Genomic DNA, 23,885 nt, shown 5'->3' on the forward strand with positions numbered 1-23,885 from the left:
CCCAAATTACATAAGCAGAAAGCATCGGAAGAAATTTTCTTTTGTTCTACAATACATCATGTATCAATTGTACGGTTGATACGTGGCATCGGTTATTGATCATGTTAGGAAAACATTATCTTATTGATTTGTTTCCTAGGGGAACCGGAATAAACACGAAGTTGAAGCCAGATGAAGGTGTTCATAAAATATACCATTATCACGATTTGCATTCTCTCTCCATACAGTGGCCATGTGTCAGAGTAGAATTTGAATACATGCAACGTGATAATTGATCTTCTACATGCATATATAGGAGGACTCTATTGTTAAAAAGCCATAATACTCATGACAGGATAAATTATTAATTACAGCATAGTATATGTTTCAAAGAGCATCATCAAAATCTGCAGCGAGAAATACAAAGTCGTAAAAAAGGAGACCCGTGAAGATCCAGGTTATAATTGATCTTCAGTAACCCATTCTTGTGGTACGAGGCGACTAACGGGATCGGGTGATCAGACATGTTGACTTGGTTGACACATGTCATCGTATACCAATCGTATCGATGCTCATGCTGTCGATCACAGGGTTGTAGGGTCCAAACTCGATTATTTACAGACAGCAATATTGCTGAGTGCGGCGTTAAACAACGAACCAACCAACCAACCGATTGATTCTTCTTTGAGAAAGACTGACTGAATTTAGTTTTAAGCCGCTTTAAGCAATATTCCAGCAACATCACGGCGGGGGACACCAGAAATGGGCTTCTCACATTGTACCCATGTGGGCATTCGAACCCGGGTCTTCGGCGTGACGAGCCAACGCTTTAACCACAAGGCTACCCAACCGCCCCTTTGAGAAAGAAGCACATGCATGAGTTAAAACATATCGTCACTGACCTTGAATGTGTTTTTCAAACCACTGAACATACTGTAGCCTAGAGAGGATAATTTCGACACTGCATGTCACTTTTGTGACATCATAATGACGTCACAGTCGACTCCAGACTCAATCACTCTACAGTACACTCTCTAGTCGAATTACAAATACACTCTCGATTTCTGTCGTACTTTCTACCAAAACAGTGTAGTAACGCGGCATACATAACTATACATCTATATATAGAAAGATACCTACCGAAAATGAAAAGAAGTACCCTTCTATGACGTCACATGCGTCATGGCAATCAGAAGTGGTTCTTGTTAGTTGATAGTTCTTATCGACCAATCGCGTTCGAGACACTGACAATCAGGAATGTGTTTGTAAGTATTTTGGGGCGGGTTATGCTCAGATGGAAAGGTGCTTTCTTACGGATGACCCACATGGGTACAATGTGTGAAGCCCATTTCTGGTGTCCCCCGCCGTGATGTTGCTGGAATATTGCTAAAAGCGGCGTAAAACCAAACTCAGTCAGTCAGTCAGTCTTACGGATGATCAATAATGTTGTATTGAAAAGACAATAGCCATCTCTATTACAGGACCGCAAGGAAGAAAGGCTTAAATAACAGATTCATGAATAAATTCAAATTTCTAATGTATAATAAACTGCAGTTCTATACCTATGACAGTTCTTACAATTCGTAGTCATGGTTACCCGACTGTGTTTGTTGTGGAGTCTATTGCATATCATAAAGCATGACGTCAGTGACTATTGGCCATACAACCTTGGACATGTTTGTAAACAACACCAAGTATTTTTCTGCAATTAAAAGCTTCATATGTGCGGACGGGAAATATACTACTCACACTTTGCTAAGGATCACAAAAATTCACAACTTAATTTATATAAACGTAGATTCATAATTTGAAACTGTATCCATTTAAAACTGGATAAATAATAATATGGTAACCCCTCTTTAGGCGAACAGTCACTTTAATCTAACCTTATGCACTTGATACATGAATAACCATCAACATGGTTTTCATGGCACCAATCAACCATTTTGCAAATCATCGAAAGAGTCATTGACAAGTACACAGCACCTGTCAACAACAGGTATGGGTTCCACAAGATAAAATGACATACTGAAACCTAGGATCCATGCTTACAATAACCTTAGATATTTAAATCCATGATTTGATCCTTAGCACAGTGTGAATAGTATATTTGCGTCTGGACCAGACAATTAAGTGATTGCCATCATGAGAATCGAATGCGCAATAGGCGTTGCGAGGAGATGCAGCATAAAAACCAATTCAGCAAACCGGTCTTAAAGGTCCTCTGAGTTACTTCTTACCACGTATCGGTTGTTGCCTACGAATTCTAATCAGGATAGCTAAGGGTTCAATTCAATGTTGAAGGAAAACCAAGTTCTATGGATACTAGTTGTCAACTTTTTTCATGCAATGAGAGCGACGTTTCGGCGGTTCCAACACCGTTATCAAGCAAGTCATGAACTTGGTTTTCCTTGATCTTTACAACTTCTAAAATGCCTTTCAAAGAACAATTCAGTGTTGTTACGGCGATTTGATTTCCTTGAAATACGCATCCGGTTCTAGCAATTTCAAATTCATCCCAGAAAATCATTTGTCGGATATTTCAAGGAACTTGAATAAGTGAAACTGATTCATGAAGTCTAATTTCTAAACTGTGAAAGAGTGCGTGTTTGTTTGTCTGACATATGCCGTTGTTATGTTTGCGTGTTTTGTTTTGGGTTAGTTCTTTATGAATAAATAATCAATCAGAATTGATTAAACTAACGACGTTACTGATGACAGGAAGGAAAGGCTCAAATATCAAATTCATGAATACGTCATATAAAATATTTATCATACTTATTCGAAGGAGTATAAAAAAATGTGCAGTTCCATGCATGTGACAGCTGTTTCATCCCTTATTCCCAGCTTCATCTTTGTGTTGATGCATATGTCCCACAGGATGCTGTGCAACACCTTTGTGATAATCAATACGTAACAATCAAATGTCATTGTCTATCGATATCGATCAGTTAACAAAAGCTGGAATTTGATGCATCAGTGATAAAAATGATGCCCGATGCAATTCCCTATTTTGACTTGTACCATATGTCCCCTAATCATTTCAGGTGAACAAATACTAGACTTAGCCTGTGTTTATGACGGGTGCCTGTGTTTATGACGGGTGCCTGTGGGGCACAGGATTGATTTGATCCGATTTGATTGATTTACGCCGATACTCTCACCTTTTCGCGAAGATCTGGTATCACCACTATTTCATAGTGACTCATAAACACATGCACTGTCATCGTATCACATGGTGGCAATCACTGGATTGTCTGGTCCAGACCCGATTTGTTTATAAACAACATCGTACAGCTGTAATACTGCTGAAACAAATATATACTCATGATAGAGTGACAATTGTACAATCGACTCTGCTTTTAGCAGAGATTTCTTATGGATGTGGAAAGGGCTTTGTCGCTTCTGTTATACAGGTTGGACATCATCATTTCTTGATCTGTATCTCATAAAGTTTGTCAACAAATGAAATGTAACTACATCAGCCATCCTGACGGGGACTTACCCAATAGAACTATTCGTTCTCCTAACACGGCCGCAAGAAAAAATATTTTAAAGAACGCACATCACATAAACACTTAGTATTTAAAGTTCAGTATTTCAGGATGTCAACTTCGCTTGACAGTGTCAACGCGTGTTAGGCGTCGACTGGGGAATTAGCTCATGTTTAAGATGACGTGTGCGTACAATACGTTGACAAGACGAAGGAATACGTTGAGTTCAAGCTTCTTTAGTTACATGACAGACAAATACACATGACATAAATAAGGTGAGCGGATTACCTGCTCAACCACAGGGCGTTTCCTACGAGCGGCATTATCCTGCTCGTGGTCGTCCCAACAAACAGTCCAAATACCGGACTCGTACTCTTTCCTTCACCGTCTAGATGTGAGCATACTAAGTATATATACAGTTTTTTGACAACAATGGACAGGCGACGACTTATCAATGGACAGACAGAAAAACAATAACACTTCCTTGACCAGTTGATGTGATGGCAGACACGGCCAAGGTGGATTACCAATGAAGGTTATAAATGTCTTATACAATAATTAATGGGCTGACAAGTCAATTTACAATGCGGTAGTGTTAAGGATTTACAGAAGTGATTAAGAATACAGGTTAGCGTCATATATATATATATATTTCAATAAAGTCTCACATGTCTTGACTACACAGTTTTGGACTTTTTAAATATTTGGACGATGGCTGTCGAGTCCTGAATTAGTCCCTATAACAACAGCATAACGAAAGAGTTAGAATAAACTCCAAAACGTCGTCTTCCTCAAAATACTGTAGTTGGCGTCCATACAGTCATTGCCTTTATGTCTATCACGTCTAATAATTGTATTTGTTTGTTTTAATAATCTGTTGTTTAATGAACACTATATGTTAGATGAATCCACATTTGGTAGGAGCCGCCTCCCGGGATCAGGTGGACTAACAAATAGTCTCTGAAATGAACATATTTTACAGAAAAAAAGTTCATAGTAAAAACATATAATATAATGAAAAGGAGCCCTGACTTTCTTCATGTTCAGAAGCTGTGGAAATCTAGACTTGACACATTTTCTAGATTTGCGTGGGATTTCTTGGATATATTTGCTTCAGGGTCTGTATGACAGACTAGGTATCAGGTAGTTAGTGCTGGATGCATGTCATCGTATCCCAATTGCGTAGATAGATGCTAATGATGTCAATCACTGGATTGTCTGGTCCAGACTCGATTATTTACAGATCACCAACATATCATCTGGACAATTGCTGAATACGGTGTTAAATAATAAAGAATATAATCTATCCTCCAGACTGTACTCCAGATGCTACCAAGACACTCTGACCGCCTCCGTGGTGTTGTGGTTAGAGCGTCCGCCCGGAGAGCGGAAGGTCGCGGGTTCGATCCCCGACCGCGTCATACCAAAAACGTTAAAATATGGTACTTGTTGGTCCCTGCCTGGCGCTCGGCATTAATGGATACAACAAGGACTGGTCGGATAGGAGTCAGTATATTGTGTCTGAGTGGGGTATTCATGCTTCACTGCGGCATGGTATCTCAGTGGGCTAGCACTATAAAACCAACTTCAGTCTAGGCTAGTACAAGCAGCCGCACATACACATACACACGCATGTACGTCGTCATATGAGCGACATATTCTCAAGCACGACGTAAAACCCAGTTTCACCTCACCAAGACAGTCTAATGGGATGAACTTAAATGCGGCACAGATAACATTCGCGGTTGACTGCATGATGCATCGAAGTACTTAATTTTACATTCATTAACTTCAATGAAAACATGAATTGGATACAGACACCGACAATCTACAAATGATATCATTAATCTAACAAAGGCACGCATGAATCATACCATTCTGTATTTTAGTAAATTGTATCAAATATCTAAGTTACAACTTCAAGGAAATTACATAATTCTATCTGAGGAATTATTTCCATTGAAAAACTTTACACGTTTTCATCAAAGTACAGTATGCATCAAAGGCTTTCATTTAAAACAGCATAATATTACATAACGTTCTCGCCCTTTGTTGTGCGGGATTACACATGGTCTTCCTCAACAAAGGGTTTAAAGCTTTGAAATGTATACGCTGCAAGCATGAATATTTGGTGAATATTTCGATAGTTGCTGTCTGGATGGACAAAGAGATTTCTGTAATAACATCGTCCATGCCGCGTTTAAAAAGAGCTACTGAGATGAATGAATGTGTCATGGCGACTGATACAGGACAACCATTGTCCCCGATACACATTTATTTCCACAGACTACCTGTATGAAGCCATCCGTGCTGCTATGTCGATCTCATTTATTACTGTTGTTTAAATGTTATGATTTGTTTGTTTCTGGTTTAACGCCGTACTGAGCAATTATCAAGCAATATGGCGGCGGTCTGTACATACGCGAGTCTGGACCTGACAATTCAGTTATCAACAGCATGAACATATCGATCTACGCAGTTGAGATACGATGACATGTATCGACCAAGTCAGCGAGTCTGACCACCCGATCCCATGAGTCGCCTGTTACGACAAGCATGGGTTGATGAAGACCGATTCTAACCCGGATATTCTTGGGTTTTCATATTGTAAGGGCGGGAATTTATTTATGGATGTCAACTTCTTTATTTGAGGAACACAGCCCGTGAAGATCCGGGGTAGAATAGGTCTTCAGCAACCCATGCTTGCCACAAAAGGCGACTATGCTTGTCGTAAGAGGCGACAAACAGGATCGGGTGGTCAGGCTCGCTGACTTGGTTGACACATGTCATCGGTTCCCAATTGCTCAGATCGATGCTTATGCTGTTGATCACTGAATTGTCTGGTCCAGACCCGATTATTTACAGACCACCGCCATATAGCTTGAATATTGCTGAGAGCGGCGTAAGACTAAACTCACTCGCTCCTTTGTCGAAACTTGTACACGATGACAAATATATTGTTAAAAAGTTCGGCTATGTTCTTGTTCAACAATTAATGTGACGTATACGTGCGTGCGTGTGTGAGAGAGTGCTGTCCCACCTTTGTCTGGCTGTATTTGCAAATATATACACTAATCAAAAAAGAAAACTAATAGGAGATAATGATTTTATTTTTTCATGAAATAGTAAACACAAATTCAACACATTTGTGACTGGACAATGTTAGTCACATGTTCGTTAACCCAAGTACTGCAAAACATTTTAAAGTTGTGTAGCTTTATAAACAGGTTTATAAGACTGCGTGAAGATGCCATGGAAAGGAGCTTGAAAGCAGAAACCACGTGCAGTCTAAGTAAACTAAAGCTCAGTATTATTCGTTACACTGCTATACTGAGTCTAACAAAACGTAGTAGAAGTTCTCGTCAGCTAACCTTTGAGCGACCTATGACCGTCCAATCAAACGCCGAGACGGCCGACCGGATTTAACCAATCAGACGACGACTCCTTGTTAGGGTTTGGCGGGACTTACAAAATGTTTTTTGGATTTTCTCTTCCCTGGTCGCTGACACTGATCAATCAACAAACGAAAATCCGCTTAAAACAGAGATATTTGACCTGCAGTATATACGCTTATGGGTTTCTAATGACATGGTTAATATTTGCTTATATTTTCGCAAGAAGACATACTTGAATATTGACAAAATATTGAATATTTTCAGCGACTGTTTGCTCATTGCGTGTATCACTCGTAAGCAATCGTGCGGAAAATAGCATTCGGAATCCTTCGAGTTTTTTAGGTAAAGGTTCAAACGGTATGTGCGAATGTTAACTTTCGTGATTTGGTAAGCTGTGTTCTGATTGGTCAGTCCCAAAGGTTAGCTGACGCGACCTTCTACTAGGTTTTGTTAGACTCAGTATAGCAGTGTAACGAATAATACTGAGCCTAAGTTTACTTAGACAGAAATCACGTGTATGAGGTGACAATCATATGAAGGGACAAATACTGTTCCATCATTTTGTCATTTGCTTGTCGACTTATTGGATGTGGGAACATGCCGTTGCTGAATGACGCCGGTCACATTATGGCCAAAGGACGTCTTGACACTGGAGAGTCCCATTCTATAGGTGCACTTCATTTCAACGTATACCAGAGCATATTGCTCATTTACACTAACGCTCAGTCTCTGAATATATTTAATTTTGATTGTAACAAATAAACCCGTTTAAATTGAAAAGGAACCCCTGGGAGACCAGAGGTGCAGACTGGGGGAAATCTAGACTTGCTTCATTTGGGGCTTTTGCATTGCAGGGGGGATAGGTAGTAGCGAAAATAATGTGGTTCAGGGACTGTGAGACAGACGACTAATTGCTCATTCTATATCTCAGTTATGGGATCGGTATATCTCAATGCAACACAAGATCGGCCGAGAAGGGGCATAGAAACAGTTCATAAAAGGTGGCATAGAAGAATTATTCGTGTCTTTCATCTACGGCATACTTCTGGCACAGAGACTGAAGGACATGTGTCCTGTTTAAGGAGGTATCGGACTAAACAATCAGGATTTGTCAGCGAGAGGAGTTAGATCCAGAAGACCAGTATTTGTCTCTGTGTTGAGGCGTTGGTGTCGACAACGACAACGTGTGTACCATACACCGAGACAGTACATGGACGGATTGTGACGAAGATTCTGGACCGTGAGGAATCACGAATTCTTCTCCCGAGATTGAAGAATGTCTCCAGGCAAAAGGTTTTACCGAACTGAGTCGGTGGTGGACTATATATCCCTCACTCACTATATGGCATGGTGGGTTCGTCGACGCCACCTTCCAATTATTAAGCGACAGAGGCAGTTGTTACCACACAGCACCACACACATCTCGTGGGACGGCTGACAGAACACGTAGATATCTTTATAAATATAGATCTTTTCCTCTCTATTTCTCACTCTCACCCTCACACTCTCTCCTCTCACTTTCTGTTTCTCACTCTCACACTCTATCACACACACACTCACACTCACTCTCACTCACACTCACTCTCACACTCACACTCACACTCACACTCACTCTCACACTCACACTCACACTCACTCTCACTCTCACACTCACACTCACTCTCACTCTCACACTCACTCTCACACTCACACTCACTCTCACAATCACTCTCACTCTCTATCACTCTTACACTCACTCTCACACTCACTTAAGCTCACTCTCTCAGTAACGCTCACACTCTCACTCTCACACCGCTCACACGCAGTCTCTCTCACCCATTCTCTGTCTCTCTCACACTCTCTCACTCTCTCTCCCTCTCTCCCTCTCTCTACCTCTCTCCCCCCTCTCTCTCTCTCTCTCTCTCTCTCTCTCTCTCTCTCTCTCACACTGCTACAAAATGTAAACTAATAATACATCAGGTTAGTTTTAATATCACAACTTCCTAAAACGTAACCATCGTTATATCAACACAATATAACATGCTAACGATATTACACACACAACAGGCGCGGACAGAGGCCTGTATCGTTGACTTTATAACTGATAGTAATAATAATAATAAATTATAGCTGTACAGATCGAACTTGTAAATATGTACAAGCAAAACCTCTTATAAAGTAAGAAACGGGTTCATGCATATAACTAAAGTAAAACACGAAAGGCACTTATTTGATAGCAGTTTGTTATCTGTTGCCCTCCAAACTGCTGTGAACTTTCTCTAATGAGGAAGGATGCTTACTGATCACTTTGTCATTCATTTGACAAAAAATAAATCATTTAGGGTTTGGTATAAAATGAAATATTAAACACCTCTAATTTATATTTTAAGCAAATAAATGACGTTGTAAAATCATTGGAGTCCTCTGTCAACGCAGTATGATGCCAGTACATCAAAACTTCAATGTTCTAAGAGATTTCAAATATGTTTCGTTACAAAGTAAATTTAGAATTTGCAAATATGCAAAAATAGCGTAGACAGAACGGGCCTCTACGACATCACTCTGTGCTTATCGGAAAGAAAGATTTCCTGGATATGGCAGTTAAAAAATTAAAAAGTTAATATTTCAATCACACAGCGCCTACATGCTAGCTAACAACGTAACGCTGCTGCAGTTACGCAGAGTTGAATGACCAGCGTTGCCCTCTCCTTTGTCGTTCACAACGTCTGTCAAAGACGCTTAAGCTGTCAAATAAGACGACTACGACGAAAAAGATTACAAGGAATGCGATACCCGACTTTCCCATGGACACTGCAGAAGGGCGGTCATCTTTTACAGATATCATCTTACGTTTGTGGGATGACAGTGTCTTGGGGTCAATCCGCAATTCTTTGATAATCTTTTTCATTCCAGCCTCAGATGTAAATTTTCGCTTTGACCCTCTGCAAACACAGTTCAACTTCTTGGTCACGCCTGGAAGATAAGAACAAATAGAAATAAGTTAGTCAGTTTGGTTTTACACCGCTTCTAGCAATACAGGTATGTATACTAAATGCAGCCAGTGCAATTGCTATTATAACCAGGGGAAAATGACTATTTGTTCCAAAAACCATTGACATATGGCATTATATCCAGTTTGGCATTATAACCAGGGTATTATATAGGAAGGAAATCCGTTCTGACAAAACATGGCATTATATCCTGGGTGGTATTATTACCATTGTATTCAAGCAGTATATAACACATTGTACCCATTTGGGAATCGAACCCGGGCCTTTGGCGTGACGATGGGACGCATTAACCAATAGTCTACTCCAGAGTCACAAACTGGTTTAACGTCGTCCTTGAGAATATTTCTCTCATGTGACGACGTGCATGCTTATGTATGTGTGGCTGCTTGTATTAGTCCATACTTAAGCTGGTTTTATAGTGCTACCATACCTCAGTTAAGCATGAATATCCCACTCAGACACATTATACTGAATCCGAGCAGACCGGTCCTTGTTTTGCCCATTAATGCTGAGCGCCAGACAGGAAACAACAAGTGCCATCCTTTAACGTCTTTTGGTATGACGCGGCCGGGGATCGAACACGCGACCTTCAGTCTTTTTATAATCTTTATATCCACCTAATAAAATTCCACAGAAACCTTCCGTTGTTTGATATTTTCAAATCAAAAAAGAGTTTTATAAATCCAAAGTTGTTTTGCGGCTACGACCTTTGGAAGTGTTGATGTGGGGCTCTTGTGGTTTAGCATTCGGAACCCAAAAGTGATAAAACGTCTTTGTTTCACATGTATTGCTCTACTTACCTCCTGACGCAGAAGAGTTGTCAACTTTGAAGGTGAGAGCAGAAGTTCCACAAGAGGTCAGCGTCGCTTGAGCTTCTTCTGACGTTGATTTAGTTTCAACTGGAGTTGTTGTAGCGCCTTCTGTCGTTGTAGCGCCATCTGACGTGATTGTCGATCCACTTGACGTTGCTCTAGCGCTATCTGACGTTGATGTAGCTCCATTTGACGCTGTTGTAGATGTATCTGACGTCATTCTGTATTCACCTGACGTTCCTGTCGCGCCATCTGACGTTGATCTGACTGACGTTGTAGTTCCCCCTGACGTCAGCGTACTTCCACCTGACCTAGTTGTAGATCTGCCTGAAGTCGATGACGATACACTTGGCGTTGTTGTAGCACTACCTGACGTCAGCGTAGATCCACCTAACGTGGTTGTAGCTCCATTTGACGTTGATGTTGATGCGTCTGATGGTGTACTTCTGAAGGATGTTGCTGTAGGGCTCTCTGACGTGTGAGTAGAACCATCTGACGTCGTTGGTAAGCCATCTGACGTCGATCTAGTCTCAAATGTTCTTCTTGATCCATCTGACGTTGTTGTCATTGCCAGATGTGACGTTGATAACTGAGATGGTGTAGTTTGAAGTGACGTAGTTTCTGATCCATCTGGCGTTGATAACAGAGATGATGTAGTTTGAAGTGACGTAGCTTCTGATCCATCTGACGTTGATAACCGAGATGGTGTAGTTTGAAGTGACGTAGCTTCTGATCCATCTGACGTTGATAACTGAGATGGTGTAGTTTGAAGTGACGTAGCTTCTGATCCATCTGACGTTGATAACTGAGATGGTGTAGTTTGAAGTAACGTAGCTTCTGATCCATCTGACGTTGATAACTGAGATGGTGTAGTTTGAAGTGACGTAGCTTCTGATCCATCTGACGTTGATAACTGAGATGGTGTAGTTTGAAGTGGCGTAGCTTCTGATCCATCTGACGTTGATAACTGAGATGGTGTAGTTTGAAGTGACGTAGCTTTGATAACTGATCCATCTGACGTTGATAACTGAGATGGTGTAGTTTGAAGTGACGTAGTTTCTGATCCATCTGACGTTGATAACCGAGATGGTGTAGTTTGAAGTGACGTAGTTTCTGATCCATCTGACCTTGATAACTGAGATGGTGTAGTTTGAAGTGACGTAGTTTCTGATCCATCTGACGTTGATAACTGAGATGATGTAGTTTGAAGTGGCGTAGTTTGATCCATCTGACGTTGATAACGAGATGGTGTAGTTTCTGATCCATCTGACGTTGATAACTGAGATGGTGTAGTTTGAAGTGGCGTAGTTTCTGACGCTGATCCATCTGACCTTGATAACTGAGATGGTGTAGTTTGAAGTGGCGTAGTTTCGGACCGATCTGACGCTGATAAATGAGATGGTGTAGTTTGAAGTGGCGTAGTTTCTGATCCATCTGACGTTGATAACTGAGATGGTGTAGTTTGAAGTGGCGTAGTTTCTGATCCATCTGACGTTGATAACTGAGATGATGTAGTTTGAAGTGGCGTAGTTTCTGATCCATCTGACGTTGATAACTGAGATGGTGTAGTTTGAAGTGGCGTAGTTTCTGATCCATCTGACGTTGATAACTGAGATGGTGTAGTTTGAAGTGGCGTAGTTCTTGATCCATCTGACGTTGATAACTGAGATGGTGTAGTTTGAAGTGGCGTAGTTTCTGATCCATCTGACCTTGATAACTGAGATGATGTAGTTTGATCTGACGATCCATCTGACGTTGATAACTGAGATGGTGTAGTTTGAAGTGGCGTAGTTTCTGATCCATCTGACGTTGATAACTGAGATGGTGTAGTTTGAAGTGGCGTAGTTTCTGATCCATCTGACGTTGATAATAAATGAGATGACGTGAGATGGTGTAGTTTGAAGTGGCGTAGCTTCCATCTGATCCATCTGACGTAGCTTCTGATCCATCTGACGTTGATAACTGAGATGGTGTAGTTTGAAGTGACGTAGCTTCTGATCCATCTGACGTTGATAACTGAGATGGTGTAGTTTGAAGTGACGTAGTTTCTGATCCATCTGACGTTGATAACTGAGATGGTGTAGTTTGAAGTGGCGTAGTTTCTGTTCCATCTGACGTTGATAAATGAGATGGTGTAGTTTGAAGTGGCGTAGTTTCGGACCGATCTGATCCTGATAAATGAGATGGTGTAGTTTGAAGTGGCGTAGTTTCTGATCCATCTGACGTTGATAACTGAGATGGCGTAGTTTGAGATGATGGTGTAGTTTGAAGTGGCGTAGTTTCTGATCCATCTGACTGAGATGATAACCTGAGATGGTGTAGTTTGAAGTGGCGTAGTTTCTGATCCATCTGACGTTGATAACTGAGATGGTGTAGTTTGAAGTGGCGTAGTTTCTGATCCATCTGACGTTGATAACTGAGATGGTGTAGTTTGAAGTGACGTAGCTTCTGATCCATCTGACGTTGATAACTGAGATTCGTAGCTTCTGATCCATCTGACCTTGATAACTGAGATGGTGTAGTTTGAAGTGACGTAGTTTCTGATCCATCTGATGTTGATAACTGAGATGGTGTAGTTTGAAGTGGCGTAGTTTCTGTTCCATCTGACGCTGATAAATGAGATGGTGTACGTTGATAAATGTTGTAGTTTGAAGTGGCGTAGTTTCGGATAACTGAGATGCGATATGATCCTGATAAATGAGATGATGTAATCCATCTGACGTGATAACCAGATGGTGTAGTTTGAAGTGACGTAGCTTCTGATCCATCTGACCTTGATAACTGAGATGGTGTAGTTTGAAGTGACGTAGCTTCTGATCCTTCTGACGTTGATAAATGATATGATGTATCTTGAACTGGCGTAGTTACTGACCCATATGACGTTGATAACTGAGATGATGTAGCTTGAAGTGGCGTAGTTAATGATCCATCTGACGTTTTAGTTGATCCACTGAATGCGACTGTATTTCCCCACGATGCTGCTTCTGATTCAGGCGATGTACCTGTTAATTGACCTGATGTGATAGACCCACCTGCTGTGGATGCAGTTCCCTCATGCATTGTCATTGATTCACCTATAGTTGTTGTTGATCTCCCTGGCGTAAATCCATCGTATATTGTCGTATATCCATCCAAAGTTATTGGCAATCCATTTATTGTTTGAAATGTCGTTGGTGTCGTTGTCTCAGATGAGGTTCTCAATCCACCTGACACTGTTCCAGTTGGTGTACTTGTGGATCCATAGAATGTCATTGTAGATCCACCTGCTGTTGATGTAGTCCCATTCGGCAGTGTTGCCGTGTTACCACTAGTTGTATATTTGTCAGTTTCAACTGAGGTCGTTTTGGATACACTTGACGTTTGTGAAGTTAGATCTGAGGTTCTAGGACCACCACCTGGCACTGCTATCAATCCATCCGGCGAAGTTGCTGCTGTTCCATCTGAAGCCGTTGTTGATTCAGTTGTCAATGTACCTGACGCTGCTGCTGATCCAAGTAGTGTTGTCATTGATCCATCGAATTTCATTGTGGTTCCACCAGACAGTCTTGTAAATATGTCGGATGTTGTAGGCCCCTTTGCCTTTGCTTCACCTGTCCGTAATCCACCGAACGTTGCTGTCGATTCCTCTGATGTTTTCCTTTCTCCTGATGATGTTGTTGGTGTTGCTGATATTGCAACGGATGTCTTTGTAAATCCACTTGACCTTGTTGTAGAATCATCGAACTGCAGTAGTGGCGTTGTTGAAGTTCCTCCTGACAACCACGTTGATCCAAATGACGTTGCAAGCAATCCGTCGGATGTCGTATGTCCAACTGAAATAATAGATGGATCTTTGGATGTAAATGCCGTTGTAGTTGTTCCAGTTGACATTGTAGGTGATGCTCCAGACATAGATGTTGATTCAAGGATTATTGTCGTTGGAGATGGGAATGTTGTTCTATCAGACGTCGTTGGTGATCTGTCAGGCGTTGCTGTAGATCCATCTGATGCTGTTGTCAATTCACCTGACCTTGTTGATCCACTGGTTGATGCAGCTCTATCCACATTTATTGTAGTTTCAGTTTCGCGTAAAAGTGATGTATGTCCTTCCGATGATGGTATCCTAGTTAGAACTTGCATTGGTATGGTTCCATCTGAAAATGTTCTCGTGACTCCTGGCGCTGGTATAGTTTCATGTAACGCTGGCCAGGTTATACTTGGCGTTAATTTGGTTCCAGCTGATGTTGTCCTAGTTTTACCTAACGTTTCTCTACTTTCACCTGTCGGTATTTTGATTTCGACTGACAATGTTGGAGAACCACCTGGTAACGTCGTAGTTATAACTGAAGCAGTTGCATCAGATAACATAGTGAATCTACCTGACATTGTGTCGGGTATATCAGACACTGCCGTGAACACATAACACACTGTTGAGGTGACATCAGATACTGTCGATGACACATCTGACACTGGTAAGGATTCACCTGACACTGTCAAATATTCATGTCGAATTGTCGATGATACATCTGACACTGTCAAGGATTCACCTGACACTGTCAAATATTCATCTCGAACTGCCGATGATACATCTGACACTTTGAAGAATTCACCTGACACTGTCAAATATTCATCGCGAAATGTCGCTGATACATCTGTCAAGAAGGTGTCTGACACTGTCGAAGACACATCCGCTGGTGTTGAGGGCACATCTGACACTGTCGAGGACACATCCGCTGCTGTTGAGGGCACATCTGACACTGTCGAGGACACATCCGCTGGTGTTGAGGGCACATCTGACACTGTCGAGGACACATCCGCTGGTGTTGAGGGCACATCTGACACTGTCGAGGACACATCCGCTGGTGTTGAGGGCACATCTGACACTGTCGAGGACACATCCGCTGGTGTTGAAGGCACATCTGACATTGTCGAGGACACATCCGCTCGTGTTGAGGGCACATCTGACACTGTCGAGGACACATCCGCTGGTGTTGAGGGCACATCTGACACTGTCGAGGACACATCCGCTGGTGTTGAGGGCACATCTGACACTGTCGAGGACACATCCGCTGGTGTTGAGGGCACATCTGACACTGTCGAGGACACATCCGCTGGTGTTGAGGGCAGGACACATCACCCGCTGTTGAGGGCACTGTCGAGGACACATCACCTGGTGTTGAGGGCACATCTGACATTGTCGAGGACACATCCGCTGATGTTGATGGCACACCTGACATTGTCGAGGGCACATCCGCTGGTGTTGAGGGCACATCTAGCATTGTCCAGGACACATCACCCGCTGTTGAGATCACATCTGGCATTGTCGACGACACATCCGCTGCTGTTGAGGGCACATCTGACATTGTCCAGGACACATCCGCTGGTGTTGAGGGCACATCTGACATTGTCGAGAACACATCCGCTGCTGTTGAGGGCACATCTGGCATTGTCGAGGACACATCATCCGCTGTTGAGGGAACACCTGGCATTATCGAGGAAACATCATCCGCTGTTGAGGGCACATCTGACACTGTCCTGGATATATCTGACATGTTCGAGAGTGCTACTGACACTGTCGTGAATCCATAACACACTGTCCAGGATACATCTGACACTGTTGAGGACATATCCGACACTGTTGAGGGTACATCTGTCTCTGTTGAGGGTACTTCTGTCACTGTTGAGGGTACATCTGTCACTGTTGAGGGTATATCTGACACTGTTGAGGGTACATCTGTCACCTTTGAGGGTTTATCTGTCACTGTTGAGGGTACATATGTCTCTGTTGACGAAACATCTGTCACCTTTGAGGGTACATCTGTCACTGTTGATGACACATCTGACACTGTTGAGGACATATCTGACACTGTTGAGGGTACATCTGTCACTGTTGATGACACATCTGACACTGTTGATGATACATCTGACACTGTTGAGGGTACATCTGACACTGTTGAGGGTACATCTATCACTGTTGATGACACATCTGACACTGTTGATGACACATCTGACACTGTTGAGGATACATCTGTCACTGTTGAGGGTACATCTGACATTGTTGAGTGTACATCTGATACTGTCGAAGGTACATGTGGCCTTGTTAGAGATACATTAGACATTTCCACAGGTACATAAGAGGATACATGTGACACCGTTGGGGATACATCCGACACTGTCGCCAACGCATCTGGAACTGTCGTCCATATATCTGACTCTTTCGAGGATACATCTGACTCTGTCGAGGATACATCTGACTCTGTCGAGGATACATCTGACTCTGTCGAGGATACATCTGACTCTGTCGAGGACACATCTAGCTCTGTCGAGGATACAACTGACTCTGTCGAGGATACATCTGACTCTCTCGAGGATGACTCTGTCGAGGATACAACTGACTCTGTCGATGACACATGTGATACACTCTGTGATGCATGCGATATACTGCTATGTGTATTTCCAGGTAACCCTTGGACAGAGGCATGTGGCCCGGACGTGACGTAGAGGACATATTCTGAAAAAAGCAACGACTTTTTTCAACAAAAAATTAATTACATGGTAATCCTGATTGTAATTACATATATACAGAAGGTATGGATAATGAGTGCTGTTTGTCAATTGTTTTAACGCCGAAATCAGTTGTATTACAACTACATGTCAACGGCCTGTAAATAATCTGGTCAGGACGCTTGAGTGAGACATATCTTCAGCAACGACCCACAATGTCGGGTACGATTGCACGCCAAGTTACCAAGCCTGTCCATCTAATTCCCAAAGACGCCTCTTACTTTACTTTACAGGTGATCATTAATGACTATTTGAGTAACAAGGCGTGTATTATTTAGTCAACTCTCGTAGGCGCTGGGATACACTATATACAAGACTCCGACACCGAGTAGTCTGTACGGCAGAAATAGTGAGAGAGTTTAGTTTTATGCCGCCTTTCACAATATTCCAACAAAGTCACGACGGGGGACACCAGAAATGAGCTTCTCACACTGTACCCATGTGGGAAAGAATCAAACCCGGGTCTTCGGCGTGACGAGGCCGGGAACGCTTTAACCATCAGGCTGACACCACCCTTTACAGAAGAGATTTAAACAGAGTACTTGGCTGAAATGACCATCATGGAAAATTTCACTTAGAAGTGATTTCTTTGTGATCAAGCCCAAGATCTGGCGTCTATTCACAAAGGGCGGGGAATTTAAAGCCCAAATCTGATATTCCCCATCCTGCTGGTCCAGAAATGATATTAAATGGTTACGTTCGAGTCTGGCAAAAGCATGCGAAGCGGACTTAAAATATTCGCATTAATCTTCGATATTGATTATTTTCATAACATATAGACTTTATATAAATGTGGGGAATCGAACCCGGGACTTCAGAGTAAGGATGGCAGGCTTTAACCGCTAGACTATACAACATGCTAACCATGAAGCAAGAAGTTGAACAGGAAGACAATGAATCCGAAATCGCAGTGTAAACTGGACAAAATAAGTTAGGGATATTGATATCTTTATGATTGACATTTTATCAATGTGTAAATTAATAAATAGATCATTATTCATAATCTCAGAATTTACATATATCCCTAAATATTTTTGTCCAGTATAGCACATATGTGCTACACGTATATCTGTGTATATTTACACTGCATATACACAAAAGAGTCCGGTGTAAAGACTGCAATCTATACTCCCCATCAAAAGTTTAGACTCACTAGTGTAAATGTAGACACTTACTTCAGGCAACTGTTCTAAACTAGATTTTGCAAAATATTCCATACTGTTTAAAGGTGCTGTTTACACATGAACTAATGTATTGTAAAACAAATTCGCAACGTTGAAAAGATTATTGTCATGAGTTGAATTAATGAGGAAACTCGGTGAAAAGTGGCGAATTCTTTATCAAAACTTTACACCAAACGCAGCTTTTCACATGCACGATGTTTGCATATACTTTTCAGCAGTGCGATGCATGATACTCTTGCAATTAATCTGCATAAGGTTTGCAGTTGTTTGTGAATTTGTTAGTGGAGAAATTCATCTTTGTTGTAACTATGTACACATACATAACATATAGTGAATGTTTTAAGTGAGTCTAAACTTTTGATGGGTAGTATAGATGATTGTATTGTAACTGCTACAGAGGAAATCCAAGCTATCCCTCATGTTTTCCTCGTGTCTCGTTTTTTACGGTTGCTATTGTTTTGTTTGTTGTTTTAAAGCCACACTCAGCAATATATCCAAGCAGTCTGTAAATAATCGGGTCTGGACCAGACAATCCAGTGATCAGAAGCATGCGCATCGATCATTGCAACTGGCATACGGTGACTTGTGTTAACCAAGTCAGCGAGCCTGAGCACCCGATTTCGTTTGTCGCTCCTTATACAAGCATGGGTTACTGAAGATCAAATCTAACCAGAATCTTCACGGACCTTAACGGGTGTGGAGGATGGTCTGGTGCCTCGATTCTCCATAAGAGTACAATCATTGAACGTCTGTTTCTAGTGTCCCCTCAGCAATATTACTGGAACGTTTGTAACGCGGTCACGATATGGCTGAAATATTGCCGATGTGACGTTAAATATTAACTCACTCAATTGTAAAGCGGCGCAAAATCATTCTCGCTCAGAACATATCAACTGTGCACACATGAAACGTGTTTGGTCGCAGTATTATATCATTCGACCGGATATGGGGGTAGCAGACACTAACATAGACATGCATGAGGACCTTTGTGGGTGTACCGTTATCCACCAGTCAACATGTACTCCCAAAGGAACCGTCCGTGATAATTAAAAATACACAAGAAAACAATTCAAGCTTGCTGATATATCTCCAGGGCGTTCTTGCTAATGCATGTCCTTTCTGCGCTGATCAATTTACCTTTACGACAACGCGTCGACAATGACAATCAAAACATGTGTTAAGACCATAAAGAAGATCTGAATAATTCTCAAGCTAAATGATCATAGACTTGTGATATTTCCTTGGGGGCCAAGCTCATACATCACATAGCGTTGGTTCGGGTAATGCTACCCTTCCAGTACGTGACAATTAAGAACTATCTGGTCAATTCTTCAGAGTATGCTTCTGAATTGAAAGGAATATCAGAGGAAGTGTTTCTGAGCCTGACTCAGATGAGAAACATCGGTTATGATTTAGTGATTTAGCCTGTCTTGAAATTCAACTTGCATGGATGGGTGTTCGATTCCTATCTATGATCGATTGTTTGGTTATGTATGGTAGACTGGTTCATTGGTTGACGGACTGATTGACGTACCTGCATATATGATAGACACACAAAGCCTCAAATTCCAAGACAGCATTATAACCTGAAACATAAAATAAACAATAAAGACAACAATGTACATGTGCATAGGCTATAGCGACGTAGACATGATCGACTGGTTGTAAAACAATCGAGTGTTGTAGCTCAAGATTCGAACAGCACCGGGGTCGGCAAACGGGTCTGTTTGGTATTTGGGTTTAAGGGGGACTTGGACGTTTAAAGGTATGCGCCTAATACACCAAATGGCTTTAAACGAGAACAAACAGGGTAATGCAAAGGAGATGATTTATCAACCTGCTTCATGATATAGTTTATATTCTAAAACCGCAAGTAATTACGATTACTATCAATGAAATAGCAGATAAAAAAACCAGAACCGTTAAAATGGTTTAAAAGTCAATACAGATCTATGTGTCCATCAAATTCTATAATATATCAAATTTTGCAGACAAATCGAAGCATAAAATATGTTTATTTCCAAAAGAGAAAATGATCTTTCCTTCTCAAGCACTGCACTTCTTAAACCTAATCCGATATCATTGTAGCCTGGGCATTCAATTAAATAATATTCCACTGTCTCAGGAGTATGTGTACACAATGTGTTCATACGGGACAGACCTCTTTATCGGTGACACTGCGGTAAGCATTAAACCCACAGTGTCCAAGACGAAGTCTAGTGATTATGACTTCTTCGCGTTTCTCACGTCGACGAATTGTCTCCTTTTTTCACATGAGGACAAAGTGGGTGCATGTGTCGGTCGACCAGCAGTCTGAGCCTCCCACAACTTTTGTCAGCTTGAGGTGAAGGATTTTATTAATATGCAGACGAAATCGTTTGATTTGGTTCTGAATGCCGATATCGTTACTTCCGGAATTTGCAATCCAGATTTCGCAAGTTGGTCTGCTATCTCATTTCTATGAAACTCAACATGAGCTGATATCCACACAGTATCACAAGTAATATACTTTGAGTTCAGAAATGCATCCAGCTTTAGTATTTCATAAACAATGTCACTTCTTGAACCACTGGTACCAGATTCGATTGCCTTAACGGCTTCCATTGAGTCAGTATATATACTGAGCAACAAAAGTTTAGCACATTTTGGAAATTGTATATAATTTTCAACAAGTAACACTTGATGCTATAATGCATTACGCATAGAAATAGAGTGACCATTTGACAGCACAATGGAAGTGTCAAAAGACGTGTTCAATCCAGGACGTCAAGCTGACGTTACACGTTGCAGGGTAGGGGTGAAACGTTCCAAATGACAAAAACGAGTTAATAGCATGTGTGGGCTCCACGTGCTTGCCGTGTACCCGTAGCTTGCCGTGTACCCGTAGCTTGCCGTGTACCCGTAGCTTGCCGCAGCTCGTTGGCCAGACGTGGGGCGCTTGTTAACCTGTGTCGTCATGATGACGTCACAATGTGGCGGTCTTCCCGTGGGGTGGTAGAACGAGGCCTTCCTGACCTTGGTCGGCCTCTAACTTGGCCAGTTTGTTGGACCCGTTGCCACAGACGAATAATTGTGCTGTAATGCACGTGGAAGTGCCTGGCGACGTCTCTTACTTGCTGGCCAGCACGTAGTCGTCAGAGGGCTTCATTGCGTTGATTTTCTGGCATTCTAGGCCGACGACCCATGCTTCCAACTGAACAAGTCTTTGAGGTTTCTGTACACTGTTACTCCAGTGTGTCATATCAACCATTTTATACACCCAAGTTTGCATGATTTTTCTGCCGATGGGCATAAACACGATATTCACGTGCACCATCCTGGTTTTTACAACGGTCCAACAATCGAGTAAAGTTTGATGGCACTCAAGTGTGTCATCATGTGTTCACGTTGGGGCAAAATTTCAGTATTTTGTCTCATATCATTCTTTTGTATATAGATGTTACAAAAATGTGCTAAACTTTTGTTGTTCAGTATATAACGGCCTCGTGATCATTATTCATTTACCCACCACAGGGCTTGAAGAACAGCTATAGGGTCAGCAGCAAATACTGAGACATGGTCATTTATCCTGAGCACATCTGAGATGTGAAAAGCTGGAATCCAATATACCCCCAGCAGTTTGAACCAAGCCCGAAACCTTTGAGGCATCAGTAAATATGTGAGTGAAGTTGGTATAACGTTCATTTATAAAATCCTGAGACACTTTTATAACATTTGGACTCGTTCTTATATTAATGGTTGAATTCGGATCATTACGAAGACCTGGTTGCAGAAGCAGCCAAGGAGCAGTATCTGGAGGTGCAGAGGAATCAACTGGATTGCACTTTAAAACTAAATGTTTAGCGGCATGTGTCTGAATACTCAAACCAAAAGTACTTTGCCATGTGACCTGTCGGAAATCGCATACTCAGCACAGTCATTTACAATATCATTAGCTGAATTTTAGTTGGTTTTAGAGTTCAGTTCCAGATAATACTTGAGGGACACAAGTTCACGATGAAGACGAAGAGGAATTTCTAAATAATAATTAACCTGGCGAGCTGAAACTGGGATAGTTACAAAGGCACCCGTATATTCGCAAAGCTTAATGATTTACAATGTCTCACCAAATCACATGAATTCAACTTCACCAATTATTTTCCGTACATCTCGAGCCTACGAAATTGAACTTAAGTTTGTAAGCCTCAATCTCGGATCAACAGGCGAAATGAACAGCACAAACTTTAAAGGAGCATTAGAAATGGAGTTAGTTTTACTTGTAGTAATATTTTGGTGCTAGTGGTTTTTTTCTACCATTAAGTTATAATGTCTTTCTGCAAATTCAGCGTCGGTTGATGTTTCTTCAAAGTCTTATGAATATCCCATTCTTTAACATTGCACTAAGGTACCTAGTGACTCACGATCACCTTAGTGCTATGTGAAAGAAGGCCCACCTCTCCTCAACAGCACCCACAACGCCATCTGACAGCACCAGCCACATGGGGCGAGAAGCATGTGCTACAACATACACACACGCGCGCACGCACGCGCACACACACAGTGAGAGAGAGACACACACACATACACCGAACGATAGTAAATATGGCAAAAAAAGCCAATATTTAATGCTGACAGTAATGTAAATCGACCTTCATGATATTTAATCCTGATATAACACAAACGAGTGAAACTTTGATATATAGCCCCCGACAGCGAAGGACAACACGCGTGGCTTCTCCGGCTGTCTAAAGGTCCACCTGCTGATGATCCAGAATTGTTTGGAGTTAGAAATAAAGTTATCTGCCCTTGTTGAAGGCGAGGCTATGACAGGATTGTCTTAGAGGTACTGGACGGCACGGCTTCTAAAATGCTGGATATAAAACTCTGTCAAAAAAGAAACGCAACCCCTGTATTTTAGAGATTTTAATCTTAAGTTTTAAGACGACACAGCATTTTTATTATTTAAGACAGAAGTCTGAAATTTGGCAGAATAATAACCAAGATGGTCATGTTTAATATTGTCATTTAAAAAATCATCTCACAGACACCAGTTTGTCACCAGGGGGCGTCTTTCTCAGTATCTCGTATGAGCACCACGAGCTGCAATCACGGCATCTCCTTGGACAAGAACGGATAAGACGCCGGATTCTCTCCTGGGGAATGGCTCTCCACTCCTCCTGCAGTGCAACGGCGAGCTGTTGCAGCGTCTGTGGCGGCGGCTGACGTTGACGTACGTGTCGATCCAGAGTATCCCACAGGTGTTCAATAGGGTTCAGGTCTGGTGATTTAGAGAGCCATAGCAAGACATTGACGTTGGAATTCTGCAGAAAGTTCATTGTTGCACGTGCAGTATGAGGCCGGGCGTTGTCCTGTTGAAAAATCTGTGTCTGTTGGTCAATAATCTGGAGAAGGTGAGGCTGTAACACGTGGTTGATGTAACGCTGGGCTGTCAGGTTCCCTGGAACGATCACCAAGTCTGATTTCTGGTTGTATAAGATGGCTCCCCAAA

At 41.9% G+C, this 23,885-nt stretch overlaps 2 protein-coding genes across 2 annotated transcripts; both read right to left on the reverse strand.

Annotated features, from left to right (window-relative positions):
• Positions 1-9,127: 9,127 nt before the first annotated feature.
• On the reverse strand, positions 9,128-14,692 carry LOC124281023 (serine-rich adhesin for platelets-like). The gene is made up of 5 exons (XM_046717044.1): positions 13,452-14,692; positions 12,979-13,140; positions 12,608-12,902; positions 10,659-11,288; positions 9,128-9,820 (listed from the first exon to the last, which is right to left on the reverse strand). The coding sequence occupies exons 1-5, from the start codon at positions 14,559-14,561 to the stop codon at positions 9,522-9,524; spliced, it is 2,496 nt and encodes an 831-aa protein (XP_046573000.1). The 5' UTR covers positions 14,562-14,692; the 3' UTR covers positions 9,128-9,521.
• Positions 14,693-14,925: 233 nt separating this feature from the next.
• On the reverse strand, positions 14,926-22,858 carry LOC124280993 (signaling mucin HKR1-like). Its single transcript, XM_046717001.1, has 4 exons — positions 22,831-22,858; positions 15,820-17,160; positions 15,322-15,760; positions 14,926-14,992 (listed from the first exon to the last, which is right to left on the reverse strand). Exons 1-4 carry the CDS (start codon positions 22,856-22,858, stop codon positions 14,926-14,928), a joined length of 1,875 nt encoding a protein of 624 aa, XP_046572957.1.
• Positions 22,859-23,885: the final 1,027 nt, after the last annotated feature.

The sequence above is a fragment of the Haliotis rubra genome, unplaced genomic scaffold (assembly GCF_003918875.1).
Source record: "Haliotis rubra isolate DU_JTF1 unplaced genomic scaffold, ASM391887v1 Scf278, whole genome shotgun sequence".
In the NCBI taxonomy this organism is placed as follows: domain Eukaryota; kingdom Metazoa; phylum Mollusca; class Gastropoda; order Lepetellida; family Haliotidae; genus Haliotis; species Haliotis rubra.

Coding starts and splice junctions, on each gene's coding strand:
- LOC124281023 (XM_046717044.1), bottom strand. CDS start 14,561: ATGTCTGGAGCATCACCTACAATGTCAACTGGAACAACTACAACGGCA. Junction 12,903..12,978: donor TTCAAACTACACCATCTCAG/GTTATCATCTCA, acceptor ACGCCATCTCAG/TTATCAACGTCAGATGGATC. Junction 9,821..10,658: donor CAACTCTTCTGCGTCAGGAG/GTAAGTAGAGCA, acceptor CTTATCTTCCAG/GCGTGACCAAGAAGTTGAAC.
- LOC124280993 (XM_046717001.1), bottom strand. CDS start 22,858: ATGGCGTTGTGGGTGCTGTTGAGGAGAG. Junction 17,161..22,830: donor GTGGGTGCTGTTGAGGAGAG/GTGGGCCTTCTT, acceptor TGCTTTTTTCAG/AATATGTCCTCTACGTCACG. Junction 15,761..15,819: donor AGATGTGCCCTCAACACCAG/GTGATGTGTCCT, acceptor CCTCAACACCAG/CGGATGTGTCCTCGACAGTG.